The 20,578-nt window shown below is 35.3% G+C and overlaps 1 protein-coding gene across 5 annotated transcripts in view; it reads right to left on the bottom strand.

Annotated features, from left to right (window-relative positions):
• Window positions 1–20,578, bottom strand: part of SANBR (SANT and BTB domain regulator of CSR) — a 62,839-nt gene that overhangs the window by 23,372 nt on the left and 18,889 nt on the right. For all 5 annotated transcript variants that reach the window (XR_003037161.2, XM_024999403.2, XM_024999402.2 and 2 more), the window contains 7 exons: window positions 19,153–19,391; window positions 16,298–16,356; window positions 14,753–14,913; window positions 11,479–11,565; window positions 10,366–10,476; window positions 7,455–7,578; window positions 4,596–4,748 (listed from right to left, as the gene is read on the bottom strand). Coding sequence is in view for 4 of the 5 variants with exons in the window: in XM_024999403.2 (XP_024855171.1) it covers window positions 4,596–4,748; window positions 7,455–7,578; window positions 10,366–10,476; window positions 11,479–11,565; window positions 14,753–14,913; window positions 16,298–16,356; window positions 19,153–19,391 (934 nt within the window). In the remaining variant the exon portion in view is untranslated. The remainder of the gene's footprint in view (window positions 1–4,595; window positions 4,749–7,454; window positions 7,579–10,365; window positions 10,477–11,478; window positions 11,566–14,752; window positions 14,914–16,297; window positions 16,357–19,152; window positions 19,392–20,578) is intronic.

The following is a 20,578-nucleotide window of genomic DNA, read 5'->3' as shown; positions in this document are numbered from 1 at the left end:
AGTTCAAATCAGTGTTTTCCAAAGTTCAAGTGTATTTCATTCTCTTGTATTGGTCCATCTGTTTAATCTTCATCAATGTCACCCTGTCATAATTACCAAGACTTACAATAAATTTTGATATTGGGTCGGCCAAAAAGTTCTTTCCGATCCCTAAGGTGTTATGGAAAAACCTGCTAAGTCATTTTGGCCAACCCAGTACTTCTACCTTTGTGTTCTTTGAGAGTCTCTTACCTGTTCTTGGCCTTTCGTATTTCCATAAATATTTTAGAATCAGCTTAGCAACATTCCTGATTTAAAAAACCTGTTAGGATGTTTATTGAGATCACATGGATCATAGGTCAGATTGGGGAACATTAATTTATTTAGGCTGTGCTGGGTTTTCATAGCAGTGTGTGGAAACACCCCATATGAGGGTTTCTCCAGTTGTGGAGCACAGGCTTTTGAGTGTGAGAGTTCTCTAGCTGAGACACACAGGCTCAGATGACCTGTGGCATAATGGATCTTAGTTCCTTGACCAGGGATCAAACCTCTGTCACTTGCATTGAAGGGTGGATTCTTAATCACCAGATGTCCAGCAAAGTTCCACATCAGTGGATTTTGAGATAGCAGAATAGGAAAAGTTCCTTGATTTTGATTCCCATTGCAACTAGCCTTTAAGAAAGACTACCCACAAATTCAATGTAGAAACAGATCTGGGAATCTAGCTGTTTTCTCTTAATTCAGACATTGAAGAGAGTTATAAAAAACGTCAGTGTTATTTTCACTTATTTTTTTGCTTTGGAAAATATAGTTATTTTTCATAAAAATATGCTAACATGTAATGAGCTTATTATTCTTTTTCAATGAATTAAAATTAACCTTTTCTGTTTTAATTTCCAATGGTAAATAGAGATAGATATAACCCACAGAAACAAAGCTCTCTAGGAATCTCAGCTTTTAAGATTTTTTTAGAGATCTTGAGTGCAAAAGTTTGAGAACCAATGTTCTAAATGATAGGAAGAATAATTACTAAGTAATCTTTCTGGGGCACTGACGTGTATAGGAAATCACATCGGTGGTTTAATAAAGTCTTTCTGTACATTAGAATTGCAATAAATAGTAAATAAATCTTTAATGATAGTATAAAAGTCTTCTGAGGAAGTTCATAATTTAATACATTTTTGTGATCAAATAAATAGAAAAAGTTTCTGATGGTTCTTAAAATTACAGAATTGCTAAGTCAAAATTTTCAACCAGTCAGAGCCCAATATGCCAGACTATAGAGATATACGTGTGAAATAAAAATCAAAATATGTAGAAAGGAACGGAGAAGGCGATGGCACCCTACTCCAGTACTCTTGCCTGGAAAATCCCATGGACGGAGGAGCCTGGTAGGCTGCAGTCCATAGGGTCTCAAAGAGTAGGACATGACTGAGCGACTTCACTTTCACTTTTCACTTTCATGCACTGGAGAAGGAAATGGCAACCCACTCCAGTGTTCTTGCCTGGAGAATCCCAGGGATGGGGGAGCCTGGTGGGCTGCCGTCTATGGGGTTGCACAGAGTCGGACACGACTGAAGTGACTTAGCTGCAACAGCAGCAGAAAGGAAAAAAACACTGTTTGATCCAGCATGTTTATGAATATAGTAAAGGTTAAAAAAAAAAAAAAAGCAAAACTAGTCAATCTGTAATCTTGGACCTTAAATCAGTGGCTATAAATATAACTTTCATAAAAGCAATCTTTATTCTAATCAAGAAAACTACCAAAATGTTTAATTAAATTGCTAATAATCCAGGCCTTGGATCTTCACTGGAGTGAATCATATTATAGCTTCCTGAGGAAATTATTCACCAGCTCCTTCCTCCCTTTGCCATTTCTCTTTGAGAAACTTTAATCTTAAGGAAAGATTGCGAGTACTTATTTCAATAATTGTGTACATAGTCCTTTATTTAGGGGGATTGTCTTAGAAAATGGTAAAAACCACAGTTTTCTTTTCCTTAAACATAACTCATAGGAGATGACTGTTCAGTTCAGTTACTCAGTCGCATCCAACTCTTTGTGACTCCATGGACTGTAGTGTGCCAGGCATTCCTGTCCATCACCGACTCCCGGAGCTTGCTCAACTCATGTACATCGAGTTGGTGATGCCATCCAACCATCTTATCCTCTGTCATCCCCTTCTTCTCCTGCCTTCAATCTTTCCCAGCATCAGGGTCTTTTCCAATGAGTCAGTTCTTCGCATCAAGTGGCCAAAGTACTGGAGGTTGAGCTTCAGCATCAGTCCTTTCAGTGAACATTCAGTCAGGACTGATTTCCTTCAGAATTGACTGGCTGGATCTCCTTGTAGTCCAAGGGAGTCTTCTTCAACACAATTCAAAAGCATCAATTCTTTGGCACTCAGCTTTCTTTATAGTCCAAATCTCACATCCATACATGTACTGGAAAAACTATAGCCTTGACTAGACAGACCTTTGTTGGCAAAGTAATGTCTTTGCTTTTTAATATGCTGTGTAGGTTGGTCATAGCTTTCCTTCCAAGGAGCACGTGTCTTTTAATTTCATGGCTGCAGTCACCATCAGCAGTGATTTTGGAGCCCCCCAAAATAAAGTCTGTCACTGTTTCCACTGTTTATCCATCTATTTGCCATGAAGTAATGGGACTGGATGTCATGATCTTCGTTTTCTGAATGTTGAGTTTTAGCCAGCTTTTTCACTCTCCTCTTTCACTTTCATCAACAGGCTTTTTAGTTCTTCTTCACTTTCTGCCATAAGGGTGGTGTCATCTGCATATCTGAGGTTATTGATAATTCTCCTGGCAATCTTGATTCCAGCTTGTGCTTCTTCCAGTCCAGCATTTCTCATGATGTACTCTGCAAATAAATTACATAAGCAGGGTGACCATATACAGCCTTGACATACTCCTTTCCCAATCTGGCACTAGTCTGTTGTTCCAAGTCCGCTTCTAACTGTTGCTTCCTGACCTGCATACAGATTTCTCAGGAGGCAGGTCAGATGGTCTGGTATTCCCAACTCTTTAAGAATTTTCCAGAGTTTATTGTGATCCACACAGTCAAAGGCTTTAGCATAATCAATAAAGTAGATGTTTTTCTGGAACTCTCTTGCTTTTTTGATGATCCAACAGATGTTGGCAATTTGATCTCTGGTTCCTCTGCCTTTTCTAAATCCAGCTTGAACATCTGGGAGTTCACGGTTCATGTACTGTTGAAGCCTGGCTTGGAAAATTTTTAGCAGTACTTTGCTAGTGTGTGAGATGAGTGCAATTGTGTGGTAGTTTGAACGTTCTTTGGCATTGCCTTTCTTTGGGTTCGGCATGAAAACGGACCTTTTCCAGTCCTGTGGCCACTGCTGAGTTTCCCAAATTTGTTGGCATATTGAGTGCAGCCCTTTCATAGCACCATCCTTTAGGATTTGAAATAGCTCAGCTGGAATTCCATTACCTCCACTAGCTTTGTTCATAGTGAAGCTTCCTAAGGCCCACTTGACTTCGCATTCCAGGACGTCTGGCTCTAGATGAGTGATCACACCACCACCATGGTTAAAGGGTCATGAAGATGTGTTTTTAATAGTTCTTCTGTGTATTCTTGTCACCTCTTCTTAATATCTTCTGCTTTTCTTAGTTTCCCACAGTCAGTCTCTCCCATCAGAAAGCTTCCACAAGCCTCTTGTCTTTATCTGTCAGATGGCAGACAGAATGAAAACCACAATCACAGAAAACTAATCAAACTGCATGGACCACAGCCTTGTTTAACTCAATGAAACTATGAGCTGTGCCGTGTAGGGCCACCCAAGATGGACAGGTCATGGTGGAGAGTTCTGACAAAACATGGTCCACTGGAAAAGGGAATGGCAAACCACTTCAGTATTCTTGCCTCGAGAACCCCACGAACAGTATGAAAAGGCAAAAAGCTATGACACTGAAAGATGTACTCCCCAGGTTGGCCAGTGCCCAGTATGCTACTGGAAAAAAGTGGAAAAATAACTCCAGGAAGAATTAAGAGATGGAGCCAAAGTGAAAACAACACCCAGGTGTGTATGTGACTGGTGATGGAAGTAAAGTCCAAAGAACAATATTACATGGGGAGATGACTGAGGTTTATGAAAATGATAGCGTAAGCCAGTATCACCCTCCCCCAGGCCCATTTTATGCTCACCTACACCTGTTGGTTTCAATGATCACTCATTTACAAGAAGACTTACAAATCATTATCTCTAGCCTAACCCCTACACAGTCTACACAGCAGTTAATATTATACAGAATGATCACCTAGGTACACTGTTAAGTGAAAAAGGCAAATTACAGAATAAGATGAACAGTCTGATTCTATTTCCAATGTGAAAAACATTTAGTTTGTGTCTAAAATGTATAAAACAAAGTCTTAAGGGAAGTTGTGAACAGTGGTTATCTTTAAGAAGAGAAGTAGAATGAGGGAGTGGTATGAAATGAGATTTCTACTTTTTACTACACTTCCCTGTGTACTTAAATCTTTTCTACGTGAATGTATATTTACATTTTAAAAACAATAAAAGAGGAAAATATTTAAATACAAAGTGTTAATAAGTACTGTAATTACCAAACAGCAACCTTCAAAATCTACCTTTGTAAGCTGAGTGGGGTCAAATCGAAGAACCTTTTGGTTACAGCAGGGATAAATTCCAGTGCCAACAGTACTCAGTGAACTTCCTGCAGTAGGATAAATCACTGTCTCTGAGTGGTACTGACAGTGTGAAAACTCTATGCACAGAAACGTCTGAAAAAAAGAAATACACAAAAGCAAGTACTATTCCCACAGTGAAATTATACATCTCAAAAATACTCAAGACCACATACTGTATGTTCCATCACATAAAATATACAGAAAAGGCACATCTCTAGAGCTAGAACGCAGATGTGTGGATGCCTGGGGTTAAAAGTAAGACTAGGTTGGGGAGTGGATGCAAATGGATGCAAGGGATCTTTTGGGGGTGATGGAAATGTACTAAAGTTGGATGGTGGTGATGGCTGCACAATTCCAAATTTATTTAAGATCAGTAAATTGTACACTTAAAATGAATGAATTTTATGGCATGTAATAATACCTCAACAAAGCTATTAAAAAGCAAAATCAAAAACGTTATTTGAATTTCAGAGAAGTTAAATTGATCTTGATGTATATCTAATTTTATAATTAGTCAATCACAAAAGAGGTTTTCCAATGGAAAAAATTAAATAAAATTTTGCCTCCCTTATTCTTGGACATATTTTTTAAGGTAAATGCTTAACATCACTCTATCTATGATAAACACGGAGTAACTGAATCACTCGTGAAAAACTTACTGATGTTTAATTATAAGACTAATACATTTGTAAGTTGGTAAAATAAAGAAAATAAAATGAACAATTTTAAGCACTGATCTTGAACACAAAAGATAGTCTGTAATTCAGAATTCTTAGCAGTTAGTTCCAATTATGATTTTCAAATAATAGCTTTCAATTAAAATTTTTTGAGTCTGGTAAAAGCTATAAGGTACATACTCATACAAAGTATTTTGCATACAAACTTTTATGAGTTTATAAACTCTCTGTAATAAATATTAAATATTATAAATCAATATTCAATTTGCTTTGAAGGGGAAAAAAATCCTTCAAATTTTCTGCAGTCTGACATGCTAAACATATCAGGTTTTAGGAGCCTGATATCTTTGATTATAAGTGACACTCCATTGTGGAGAGGACAACTATATACCTATTAAGTAGGAAAAAAAAAAAACACCCAAACCAACCTGACAATATCAAGTGTTAGAAAACATATGGGGCAATTGGAACTCCTATACGTAGCTGCTGCTGCTGCTGCTGCTGCTAAGTTGCTTCAGTCATGTCCGACTCTGTGTGACCCCATAGACGGCAGCCCACCAGCCTACCCCATCCCTGGGATTCTCCAGGCAAGAACACTGGAGTGGGTTGCCATTTCCTTCTCCAATGCATGAAAGTGAAAGGTGAAAGTGAAGTCACTCAGTCCTGTCTGACTCTTAGCGACCCCATGGACTGCAGCCCACCAGGCCCCTCCGTCCATGGGATTTTCCAGGCAAGAGTACTGGAGTGGGGTACTATTGCCTTCTCCGCCTATACATAGCTGGAAAGGATAAAAAGTGGTTCAGGGACTTTGGGAAACTGTTAGGCATGGTATAAATGTTAAGTTTACATTTACCATACAACCCAACAATCCTATTTCTAGGTAAATACTCAAGAGAAACATATTCACATGAAAGCCTGTATGGGAATGTTTATAGATGCTTTCTTCATAATGGCCCCAAACTAGAACCACCTGCAGTCCTCCACTGGTAAGTGGATAAACATACTGTAGTATATTCCTCTGATGAGCTACTACCTAAGGCTAAAAAGGAACAAATGGGCAGATACAACAATGTGAATAAATTTCAAATACATTATGCTACATAAAATAAACTCAAAAAGCTAAATACTGTATGATTCTATTTATATGACATTCTGGAAAAGTCAAAATTACAGAGACAGTAAACAGATCAGAGGCTGAGATGGGACAAGAACTGACTAAAACCAGCCACAAGGGAATTTTTAAGGATGACAGAAGTAGTCTATGCTTTGATTGTGGTGGTAGCTATACAACTGTATGAGTTTGTCAAACCTCACAAAAAGGATACATTTTACTGTATGTAAATTATACTTCAATAAATCAAGCTTTTAAAAACTGGGAGGACATACAGAGTCACTGGGAAGAAACTTACAGTTTGAAAAAAATGTCACTCTGATGGTTGTAATAAGCTGCTCTCTGTGCTGCCTTACTCTATTGAAAATGAGTACCCAAGTGAGGGGGAGGGGAGACCTACGGGATTCATAAAATATTTTATGCAGAACACTCTGAATTTATACATGAGACTAATTAGGAATGATTGTGACCAATAAAGATCTAATTATTTTATAAAAGGATTTATTATAAATACCTTCAAATTGCAAGTTTTCTTGTGCTTTTAAGCCTTCATTTAGAAGAAGTGGACAAAACATTTTTGGTAACATGATTATTAATAACAAGAAGGGCACATCTCAGTAGCATCCTATCTGCAAAGGTGTTTCTGAATTTCTAAAGAAACTTATGGGCTAACAGAGAAACAGTTCGGCTGGAAATAAATAAAAGGCAACAAGAATCCTGTATCTTTTTTCTATTGAAAAAAATGAATTCTATCACTTAAAAACCTGTTGGCTTTATAAAAATTCATCAAGTCATTGATTGTTTCAGCAATGGAAATAAAAAAGAGGAAGATCACAGTAAGAGAAATGAGGTCAGATGCAAGCAATGTTTAATAGCACCATTGTTTCTGCCACTAGTTTCTTAAAAAGATGTCAGATATTGTACAAACACATCCTAACTAATTAAATAGCATATGTCAAAAGAGCCTGCTCTCAGTGGTTACAAAACAGGATATTAAAAAAAAAAACTCACCTGATAACATCTTGAACAAGTTAGCCAGTTGACTGTTCCCCACAAGCGCCAATATACATCTCTCCAAGATTTTAATTCTTCAAAAAGACTATTCAAATACTCATGAACATCCCAAGTCTTATCTCTAGGGAAAAGAGCCTCAGTTGTTATATTATTTCACAAGTAAGCAATAGAAACAATTTGTTTTAAACCAATATTTTTAAATTTGTGGCTTATTTTCAAGAACACTCCCCAAACAATGGCTACGGAAGGGACTACACTGAATGCTAGATAAAATTTCATTTGGGAATTTTATTCTGTTTTTACCTGTGGACAACAGAAAAAAGTGTCACAGACTGAATGCCAAATTATTTTACTACTCAAGATAAAGGGTTATAAATTAAATATAATTTAAGGACTTCCCCAGAGGTCCAGTGGTTAAGAATCTATCTGCCAATGCAGGCAACACGGTTTGATCCATCGTCCAGGAAGATCCCACATGCCACAGAATAACTAAGCCCATGCACCACGATTACTGAGCCCATGGTCTAGACCTGCGAGCTGCAGCTACTAAGCCTGTGTGCCATAATAATTGAAGCCTGCCTGTCCAAGAACCCACACGCTGCTACAACTGGGCCCACGTGCTACAATTACTGAAGCCCCTGTGCCTAGAGCCTGTGCTCTGCAACGAGAGAAGCCACTGCCGTGAGAAGCCGACACACCACAGCCAAGAGGACCCCTGCCCTCCACAACTAGAAAAAGCCTATGCAAAGCAACAAAGACCCAGCACAGAGGTATGGAGTTTCTTTTAAAAATTAATACAGTTTAAGCAGGCTAACAGTTTGGACTTAAGCATATGACACTAAATGGAACATATTTAATTGTACATATCATAAATTATTGGTAATTTTAAACACTCCATTAATGTATTAGTTCTGTACATTATTTTCAAAATTATTTTCTAGTAATGGAGTAATAAAGTAATATACAATCAGGTCTCAATAATATACATTTTTAAGTTCAATGATATAAATTTAAATAAGCAGACAAGACTTAAAACTCCATTTGCAATGGTTACATGTAACAAGTTCCTATGCTTCTCTAAGTCCCTAATGTTTTTGAATTTTTGTTATTTTTGTCTTTAGTTCAAGATACAACAAAACACCATTATGTTATTACAAACTACATCTGTTTTAAGTTATTTAAAGACATTAAAAAAATGTCATTAACAGCTAACCTGCAGGAAAAATACTTTTAATAAAACAACAAAACAGATGTCAAATTTAGTATGTTTTTTCATACAGCAATATTAAGTTATTGCTGTCAAAATGGAAATAATTTTCAAAAGGTGATTCAAGTCTCAAGATAAAGAAGTATAAAATCCCAAGTGCTTATATTCCCTTTATTATATGAAGAGAAAAATGAAACATTTTAATGTTGACTGTGCTATTAATACTAGAGTCAAATGTCATATTTTTCTCTAGATTTGTTTTAATGTTTACAATATGAAATTAACAGTTGTACAGTTTTTCCTTTAATAAAAGTACTGCACATTTTTAATATAGGAAGAAAAGCAAAAAGCAAATGAAAATCATCCATAATACTATCATTCAAAGGTAACACCACAGTTAATATTTAATGAACATGTTTCTGGTTTTTTTTTTTTTTAATAGTTTATTTATTTATTTGGCTGTGCTGGGTCTTCCTTGCTGCATAGGCTTTTTCTCTAGTTGTGGCGAGCAGGGGGGTTACTCTCCAGTTGCTGTGCATGGGCTTCTCACTGTGGTGGGCCCTCTTCTTGCAGAGCACAGACTTTGGGCTTCAGTAGTTGTGGCCCATAGGTTTAGTTGTTCCACGGCCGGTGGGATCTTCCCAGACCAGGTATCGAATCTGTGTCTCCTGCATGGCAGGCAGATTCTTTACCACTGAGCCACCAGGGAAGACCCTTGAGTTTTGTTTTATAACCTGGGTTTTTTTCTTATTTAATTTACTATCAATTCTCTATGCAACTATACATTCTTTTGGGCTTCCCTGGTGGCTCAGATGATAAAGAATCTGCCTGTCATACAGGAGACCTGGGTTCGATCCCAGGGTCGGGAAGATCCTCTGGAGAAGGAAATGGCTACCCACTCCAGTATTCTTGCCTGGAGAATTCCATGGACAGAGAAGCCTGGTGGGCTACAGTCCATGGGGTTGCAAAGAGTTGGACATGACTGAGCAACTAACACACATTACATATTCTTTTACATTCTCAAAGACTGAACATTCAGAAGCAATTAAATGTGTTTTATACAAATACAAAATATGTTTTGTGTTTTATACAAATACACATATTTTAGTTCATTTAATCATTTGAGTGTTGTTTTTTATTGATATACAGCAATCAATGTCCTTACTAAGTGCTTTCATAAATCCACATTACCTCTCTGAATAAATCACTAGCAGTAGGATACTGTCAGAGAACACACATATATATTTTAAAGTTTTTGTTTTCCTGAGACATTATTCCTATTTATAACCCTTTCCACCTACTCCCCAACTCAGGATGAGAACTAGTTTTGAACTTAAGGAGAATGAAAAAGAACTATGCATTAATATAATACTGAAGAAGTATGAAGACTAAATATAGAAAATCCAATTTTAAAGACAATTTGCCTCACTCTAAAATTCATCTGAAAATAAATCTGGTTCTCTTGTCAAATTCAATATAACACTTGAAATCTAGCAGTGAAAAATCATTTTAATGGCACTGATCAGAATATCTTTCAAGATAAAATATACTTTTACAACTTTGTTTTGAAAGTACCATCTTTCTAAATCAGAGTTGGATCACATGAAGAAAAAATGTTTCCCATTCCTTTTAGAAGTAGTTTTGCTTTATAAATACACCATTAATTCACATTTAAGAATCTGTATTTTATTTTCACTACACCTTATATGAATGTATATAATATTTCCATGCTGATCCACATTGATTTTTCCAGGAATGCAAGGAATTCTTCTTTCTGTTTCTTTTGTTAAAAGTTTCTTACACAAACAGCATCTATAATAACACAAAGATACAATTAAAAAAATACCTTGATTAAAAAATGGCTAGAGGAAATGAACAGACATTTTTCCACAGAGGAAATATAGATGGCCAACACAGACATGAAAAGATGTTCAACACTGAATCCTCAAGGAAATGCAAATGAAGACCAAAATGAGATATCACCTCACACCTGTCAGAATGGACATCATTGAAAAGAACACAAATAACAAATGCTGGTGAGGATATGGAGAAAGGGAACACCTGTACACTGTTAGTGAGAATGTAAATGGATGCAGCCACTGCGGAAAACAGCATGAGGGCTCGCAAAAAAACAAAAACAGAACCACCATATGATCCAGCAATTTCACTCCTGGGTAGACATTAAAAAAAAAAACCTGATTTGAAAAGATACATACACCCCAATGTTAATAGATGCATTATTTACAACAGCCAAGATATGTAACAACCCAAGTGTCCATTAACAGAGGAATGGATAAAGAAGATGTGGTGAGTACACACACACACACACACACACACACACACACACAATGGAATACTACTTGACCATAAAACCGAAATTTTGTCATCGGCAGCAACATACATGGAGGGCATTACGCTAAATGAAATAAGTCAGACAAAGAAAGACAAGTGCTGTATGTCATTACTTACACATGGAATCTAAAAAATACAACAAACTAGTGAATATAACAAACAAGAAGCGGACTAATAGAGAACAAACTAGTGGTCATAAGTGGGGAAAGTGTAGGGAAGGGCAAAATAGGAGGAGGGGAGTGGGAAATACAAACTACTGGGTATAAGATAAGCTCAAGGATGTATTATGCAATGTGAGAAATATAGCCAGTATTTTGTAATAACTGTAAATGGAAAGTAACCTTTAAAATTGTATAAAAAAAACAACAAAGACAATACAAAAAACACTCAAGAAGAAAATTTCAAATGTACTAAAATTAAAGAATTTAGCTGCAATACATAGCATACTAAAGAAAAATATACCTGTATAATGTTGCTGCATTATTCCGAGAATCTGGATTCAAGTACTCAGGATCAAACAGTCTCTCAATCTTCTTACAAAAAAGTTTACTAGTAACAACAAATGACCAACAAATTAATTTTCTCTATCCACGATACCAAAATTACTTGATAGTGATGAAAATAAATGCTGACCTATTTGCACACGTAGAAAATAAGACTAATAAGTCCTTAGAGAGTCCTTCCGTGGGAATTTATAATACATTTTTTGCTGCTCTAAGTAAGTAAATCTACTAATGAGAATTGCTTGATTAAGAATCAATTTTCACAAGAAAAATGAGACACGTGGATGTCTACCTCTCTTTCAGTTCTTTGTTAAGGAAAATTCCAGATTGAGGATTTGGGAAGTTTAACAATCCTGGGTCTACCAATAATTTCATACATGACCTTTGGCAACTTAAAATCTCTGAAACTTATTTTCTCCATCTAGAAAATGGGGCTACTAATTTCAAATGCATAAGATTTTAAAAGGGTTAAATGAGATAGTGTTTTTAAAGAGTGTCAGACATAGTATTAAACATTCAATAAATGTTAATACTTTACTATTATGCATAATATAATAATCTGGACCTCCCAAGAGATGCTACTGGTAAAGAATTTGCCTGCCAATGCAAGAGATGTAAGAGATGCAGGCTTGATCCCTGGGTTGGGAAGATCCTCTGGAGGAGGGTATGGCAACACACTCCAGTATTCTTGCCTAGAGAATCCTATGGACAGAGGAGCCTGGTGGGCTACAATCAATGGTGTTGCAAAACGTCAGACATGACTAAAGTGACTTAGCACGCATATAACACAATAATGTTAGACATGAACTTAATTTTTCTGTAATCATTCAGAGCAAACATCTGGAAAAAAGTTGTTTAAATCCAATCAACCACATTTCTGTCCTCATCTTACTCTACATGGTAGCAGCATTACACATATTTGAACACTTAATTGCTTCCTCCTTTTTGAAACCCTCTTTCCTTTTGCCTTCCCTTTGACCCTCTGGCTCTTCCTTCTCAGGCTCCTTAACTCTCCTTTGTTGAATCTTCCAAATGTTGGGCAGTCTTTACACTATGCTCTTGTTAATAATTAGGAAATAAACAAAAATAGCATTTATAATAGCACCCAAAAATTCAAATGCCTAGGAATAAATTTCACTTAAAAAAAAGGAAAAATGACTCTATATTAAAAACTATAAAACACTGTTAAAATAAATAGAGAGTTATACCATGTTCATGAATGGAAAGACTCAATATTATTAAGATGTCTCTTCCCAAATCTACAGGTTCAGTACTAACCCTCAAATTTGCAGGTGTGTGTGTGTGTGTATGTATATGAGAGAAAAAGAAAGAGAAAATGGGCAGGCTGATTATAAAATTCATGTGGAAATGCAAAGGATATAAAATGACCAAGATAGCAATCTTGGAGAATGGCAAAGCTGGAGAATTTTAGATTGTTGGTGGTGGTTGTGGTTTAGTCACTAAGTCGTGTCCAACTCTTGCAACCCCATGGACTGTAGCCTGCCAGGCTCCTCTATCCATGGGATTCTCCAGTCAAGAATACTGGAGCAGGTTTCCATTTCTTTCTCCAGAATTTTAGATTACTAGATACCAAAAAAATATTAGAAAGCTACTGTAATTAAGACAGTGTCTTAATACTGTGTATTAAGTATATAAATAATATACTTAATAATATACTTAATAATAATAATATAAATAAGTGTATAAAAGTATAGACAAAGAAATCAACAGAATAAAATGGAGAATCCAGAAAGAGACCTCACATATAAAATCTCCTGATTTATAGTAAAGGTGCCATTGCAATTCGGTGGAGAACATGTGGTCTGGCTAGGAAATCTCATTCAGTTCTATGGCTTTAAACCTCATCTACTCATATTTTTATTTTAAGCCCTGAACTCTGACCTAAACTTCAGACTTACATCTACCTGCCATCCTACCTGAATGTCCAAGAAGTATATTGAATATATTAAATAAACCTAAAAAAATAAAAATAAATAAATAAACCTAACAAGATCCAACGGAGAAGGCAATGGCACCCCACTCCAGTACTTTTGCCCGGAAAATCCCATGGACAGAGGAGCCTGGTGGGCTGCAGTCCATGCGGTCGCTGAGAGTTGGACACGACTGAGCGACTTCACTTTTACTCTTCACTTTCATGCATTGGAGAAGGAAATGGCAACCCACTCCAGTGTTCTTGCTTTGAGAATCCCAGGGACGGGGGAGCCTGGTGGGCTGCTGTCTCTGGGGTCGCACAGAGTCGGACACGACTGAAGCGACTTAGCAGCAGCAGCAGCAGCAACAAGGTCCAAACACATCTTCTGATTCCCCTCACCCCAGTCACTGCTCTATTAATGACACTATCATTCACTTAGTTACTCAACCTTAAAACCTAGTAATTATCCTAAAATATTCTCTTTTCCTATATCATCACATTTGAAAATCTGTCAAATCTTTGTAATAACATACTCTGAATCCACCTACTTCCTTCCAGAACCCCTGCCTCTAACTCTAGTCCTAAGCTTTCCATCTCTCACTAGACCACTGCACTAGACTTCAAATAGGTCTTGCTTCTTATATCCTTATAGTCTTTTCTCCATACAGAATAGACTGATTTCTTAAAAACAAACCAGATCATGCCACTCCTCTGCTTCCATTCCACCTAGAATAAAGTAGACACTCCCTGTATGACCTAAACAGCTCCTAACGCTGTTGACCTCATCTCACACAACTCTTCCCCTTTATACTAAGGCCCTGTTTTGATAATTTTTAACATAATTCACCATCAGAATCTGTTTATATACGCCTTATACAAAGTAACTAATTTAGTTACTATTTTTCACCTCAAGCCATCAGCTCAGAATACATTTTACTTCAGGCAGATACACTCAGTTTCTCGGTTGTGTCGGACTCTTTCTGACTCTGTGGACCGTCCCACCAGGTTTCTTTGCCTATGGAATTCTTCAGGCAAGAAGACTGGAGTGGGTTGTCAGTTCCTTCTCCAGGGGATCTTCCCAACCCAGGGATTGAACCCACAACTCCTGCATCTCCTGCATTGGCAGGTGTATTCTTTACCACTGAGCCACCTGACAAGCCCCATATTTTAATTCATTTAAAATAAAATGGAAATAGATTTCCAAATATATTCTAAATATAGAATTTTTACTAAAATGAAATAAAAATAACATTATTTTCTAATAGGAACATTACCTTTAAAATTAAATTTTAAAAATTACCTCCTAAACTTATCTTTCTTGTCCTTTAAATCATCAACTTCATTGTGTGTAAACAGATCAGCTATACGTGTAAGAAGATTTGCATTAATACAGTTCATGTTGCATGGGGTAGCTACAATGGCATTCATATTTTTGTGGCAATACTGTATACACTGTTCAACCTAAACAAAAAAACACAGAAAATGTGTTGAAGATAGAAACAGAAAGGATAATGTCATATCAATACTTTTCAAAGATAAAGATTCATTAAAGGCTTAACCCATGTATTGCTAGGCAATAACTTAGCTCTGCCTGTTTGCGTCAAACTATACTGTTCCAAAGTGGTCTAGTAGGTCAAATTTATACAAACATAGCTAGAAAAAATTTCAAACTTCTTAGAATATTTTGAACAACAATGTAATGAACATCTTTCATGATTGTGGCAGATATAAATCTTAAGTAGACAAACTCAAGGGTACAGATATGTGACTTTCTATTACTAAACTTAGTGACAATTTTATGTCTCCATTTCTCTAACAAACAATTTCAGTCACTTTAGGGTTTTCTCAGCTCTGTTGTGCTTGCTTTCTGCCTTTGTTCAATGTCAGGTATATTTACTTTTCAAGGTAGATGGTGTTTTGGGGAAAAACAGCACTGGTTAATTATGTATTCTTCTAAATATTTTGCTATAATATAAAAATCGTGCTTTAGGTCTTAGATTACAAAAATCAAAACTCAGAGACTCTTTTAGTCTCTCTTTTTTCCCTATAACCCTCCCCTGAAGCAATTAATACCAACAACAGAAGAGGGAGGGACTAAGGAGTACAAAAATACAATAAAACCTCAAACAAATAAATGAACTTCACATCTGTTAACACAGTAAAGGAATATTTTGCTCTGTGTAGTTTTACCAGAGGTGAAAAGCAAATATTCATTTAAAACTACAAAAAATATAAAAAAACATTTGAATGATAAAGAAATTTATTAAATAAAAGGAAAAAGAAGAAAAATATATTCAGTGTTAAGAGTCTGATATGGATATATTGTGCTTTTATGTTTCATCAACTATTTTTAACAACAGACATAAGCATGTGGTTTACACATACAAAATTACATCTTTTAGCAGTTGGGCATTCATTTCTTAGTTTGCTTAACTATAAATGAAAGACACAAATGAGCAGTACAAGTTTAAACCAATTATTTAAATAGTAAAACAAATATATTCCAATTAATTTTCTTTTAATTTGGTTTTATGGCCAAATCCCTTTTGGGGCAAAATTAATGCTGTTTAGTTTCATCTGATGCAACAGCTAACTCCTCCCCCGAGGATAAGTTGCTAGCTTTATAGGCATCCTGCGCAAATGACACACAGTAGCCTTAAGCCTTTCCCAATACAACAAAGTACCTCCAAACACCAGCAGCTGATTCTAATGAATCACAGTCTTGAATCAACAACTACTTTAGGAAGATGTCTCCGAATTTTCTAGACACTTGAAAAAAACATCAAGTTATATGTTAAATCAAGCATAGGTGAATAGAAGAGTTGGATCTTTTGTTAATACTTACCAGTGAATCCATTTTCAAAAACTCTGAAGAAATAAGAATTGAAATGACGTTTCCTGGCTCTAAAAAAGAGAGAGAAAAAGTTAAATTCTCCTTTTGATTTTCATCTCAATCTCCTTAGAACAGGCTCCTTCTCACCTTAAAAGACGAGGTTACTTTAATAAGAACAATTTAATAAAATCTTACTACGGCTTATATGCAAGAAAGAAAATGCAAAGTTAAAATTTAGGGTATAGAGAAAACATAGCAAATTTGCCCTGGAATTAGATTTACATCGAGTAAAAAGACTCCAGCTAAAGATATGATATATACTAATTCCTCCTTAACTAAACCAGGGAAAAGGATAATTAAAATTGAGAATATAACTCATCACACAAAAATCACAATGAAGTTATTTCAAAAGTGGTTCAAATGCTTGTTATGAACAAATGCTTAATTTAAAAGATTCTTAAAGATAATAGAAAATTTACTACTGCAGAAATGAAAAAGGCAGACTTCAAAGGCACAACCAGGGAAAGGGGATGCTGGCTGATGCGATCTTTTCAGTAAACCTCAGTCATTTTCCATGAGTTATATTTAAGGAAAAAGAAACATTTTGATATTTACTGTTACAGTACAAAGACAGTCCTCCTAAATAAAGGACTATGTACACAATAAGTATAATAAGTAATTCCAATCTTTTCTTAAATAACAATTCTAGATGGAAGGTTCTCAAAAAGAAATGGTAAAGAGAGGAAGGAGTTGGTGAAAAATTTCAACTATAATATGACCCACTACAGTTAAGACCCAAGGTCTGGATTATTAGCGATGGAATTAAGCATTTTGCTAGTTTTCCTAGTTAAAGATTGCTTTTATAGAAGCTTAACACTTGTAGCCACTGATTTAAGGTCAAGATTACAGAATGACCAAGTTTGGGCCACTTTTTAACCTTTTGACTGGTTGAAAATTTTGATTTAGCAATTTTGTAATTTTAAGAACCATTAGAAACCTTTTCCCTTAATTTGGTCACAAAAAGGTATTAAATTATGAACTTCCTCAGAAGACTTTTATACTGTCAGTATAGATTTATTTACTAGTAAGAAATTAGAAATATTTTGATATTACTGTAAATTGTAATTCTAGTGCACAGAAATACTTATATTAAACCCCACCAGTGTGATTTCCTATACAAGTCAATGCCCAAAAAAGATTACTTAGTAATTACTCTTCTTATCATCTAAAACATTGGTTCTCAAACTTTTGCTCTCAAGACCTCTTTTAAAAAAGAATCTTAAAAGCTGAGATTCCTAGAAAGCTTTTGTTTAACTGGGTTACATCTATCCATATTTACTATAGTGGAAAATAAAACACAAAAAAAATTAAAATATTTATTATTCTTTTTCAATGAATTAATAAACTCATTACATATTAACATAATTTTATGAAAATAACTGTATTTTTCAAAAAAAAAAAGAAAATAACACTGTTTGACATTTTCTATAAATCTCTTCAGTGTCTGACTTAAGGGCAGATAGTTTGATTCTCACATCTGTTTGCACACTGAATTTGTGGGTAGTCTTTCTTAAAGGTTAGTTGCAACGGGAATCAAAATCATACTAAGAGCATTTCCTATTCTGCTATCTCAAAATCGTCTGATTTACCTTGCAATGAGAATGGATCTTTAATCTATGCATTATTTTTTGTTAACATCATGCATTGATCATTTGAAAGACACTGGTTTACTGAGTTATGCAGATCTTCCAAATGTTGAAACATCTCATTATACATTATATTAAAAAGTCTTATTTGTTAATATTTAAAGAAAAGTCTTTAAATATAGAGCAACTATCAAGCACATGCAAGCAGATACAAGTTTCCCAAAACTCTTAATTCTTACTTGAAAGCATGAATTTTATCACTGGCAACAAATATTGTTAGTTATTTCCCTTTCAATGACTGGCTCACTTAATTCATTTTCAAAAAACTATCTGCCTTGGACATTCCCTGGTCCTAGTGGTTAGGATGCTGAGTTTCACTGCCGTGACCTGGGTTCAACTCCTGATTGGTGAACTGAGATCCTGCAAGTTGTGCAGTGCAGCCAAAAGAAAAATTAAAAAATAAAAAAGGAGGAAAGTATCTGCCAGATGCTTAAGTGAGGGTCTGTCAGCCATTCTTCCAAGTAAAAATGGTTTTGTAAGAAAGCAGCTAATTTAGCTTGCAACTCAGGCAACTGTACAAGTGCTTTTCCTTCAGACAACCATCATACTCCGGTGTGCAGCAAGACTGCACTTCCTGTGTCATCCCGTAGAATGTCAGAAGAATGTATAGTCAAGAGTCAAGAGTTAATATAATTAGTCATTTTTACTGCCTCATCAAGGATACTCCTAAGAGAAACTATTTTTGCCTTTTCTTTTTTTCCCGTTTTTACTATGAGCACATGGGCTGAAGAACACAGTGACCCCTCATACAATGTGATGCTCCTTCCTTGATGTGTGCTAAAGCTCCAACAGTTCTATCCTCTATTACTTCTGCACTTTCAGGACAAATGTCAACACAGAGGGAAAAATGATAAATAACATCCTGGCATTATTAAGCAGATTCCCTTGACCTTGTGGATCCCCTAAAAGGATCTTCAGGACACCAGCAGTCGGTCATCGTAACATACAGTGAAAATGGCTAATCTAGAGACCTGTCCATTTGCCATAAATTCACTAAAATTTGCTAAAAAAGAATGAGGTATCAGTTTCCTGAACAGTGATTACTAATCTGAACATAAATACTAAGGTTTGAACAATTTTCCACATTTCCTATTTTGCCTGAAGCAACTACCAACTGACACAAGAATTTCACTACAAAGTAAGTAATAGATTGTCTTTTACCTAAAGTGGGCATCTCACAATCTTTATTCTCCTTAGTGTTCCTTTTAACATATTTTATCAACCAGTTGAAAATGTGAACGTCACAATGAACTGAAATGTCCACCTCTTCCCAGCGCTGGGCATCCACAGATAAATATTCAGCAAAGTACTTCATTTCTGATATCAAAAGATCTCGTGGGCAAATAAAATCTTCTTTCAAGTTTTTTGCTTCATCACATACATGGATCACCATGTTTGGCCTTCATGAAAAATGTTACACAGAAATGAAATTATTAGAGTTTTAGAAGAGGAGCCAATAGTATTGACATTTATTGGAAGTATCAGAACCAGATGTTTTTCAAGGTTTTAACCACATATCAGTTTTACAAGGCTTGACATTCAGAAGTTTACATTAGCACTTTTCTAGAATGCTGATCTGTACCTGAAAACTATGACTAATTTTAGTTAAGCTACTGACTTAGTAAAACAAAATTTTTTTACTATAGAACTTATAAAAGGTTTGAAACTTATTATTTTCAAATTATAATTATAGTGTTTTTAAAAAATACCAATTCACAAAGAAAAATTAAATTACAATTTCTAGTTCTTGTGAGGAACATAAAATGGCACTTTTACATGGTAATGGATACAGAAAGGAGATACAGATGAAACACTAGAATCTTCTTACTATTAGTGAATGGGAAAAAGTTAAAATTATTCATTGAATGGTGAATAATTAGAATATCTATTTTGTTATTTTTAACAGCTAGAAAGCTTGTTTCTGGGCATTCAATAAATATAAATCAGTAAATGTGGTTTAAAAACTCAACACTACAATGTGCTTATTTACTTATTTAAAAAACAATTTAAGAATAGGTTTATATATCAGAAAGACTACTTCAAAAATTATATACTCTTTGAATTTATATGCCCTTGAAAATTATATTACCTCAAAAAGAAATACTCATGTGATCCACAGCTGCCTTCATGTCATTACATTACAAAAGGAAACGATTAAATAGGAAGAGATACACTAATCTACAATATGAATTTAATGTGTATTTAAATGAACTTCAAAAATTTTTAACACAAAGAAATTACATCTGAAGTAACACTGGCAACAGAAAAAAGATTAATAATCAGTGCTTTGTCAAAATAAAGGAATTTAAGTAACTTTGCAAGTTGTTCTTCCGAAGACAGTACGGTCAAAATATAAACAGATAATGGCTGGTATAATGAAATATGAAAATTCGGTGAAATTTTGGGCCAAAACATGAAATGCTAAATAATAATAGTAAAAAATCAACCTGATAAATTTTTATGCTACACAAACAAACCTATCAGTTAAAAATCTACATGAGGGGACTTCCATGGTGGTCTAGTCGTTAAGAATCTGCCTTGCAATGCAGGGGACACGGGTTTGATCTCTGATTGGGGCACTAAGATC

Source organism: Bos taurus, chromosome 11 (genome assembly GCF_002263795.3).
Source record: "Bos taurus isolate L1 Dominette 01449 registration number 42190680 breed Hereford chromosome 11, ARS-UCD2.0, whole genome shotgun sequence".
NCBI lineage: Eukaryota > Metazoa > Chordata > Mammalia > Artiodactyla > Bovidae > Bos > Bos taurus.
This window is presented reverse-complemented; position numbering and strand designations above follow the sequence as displayed.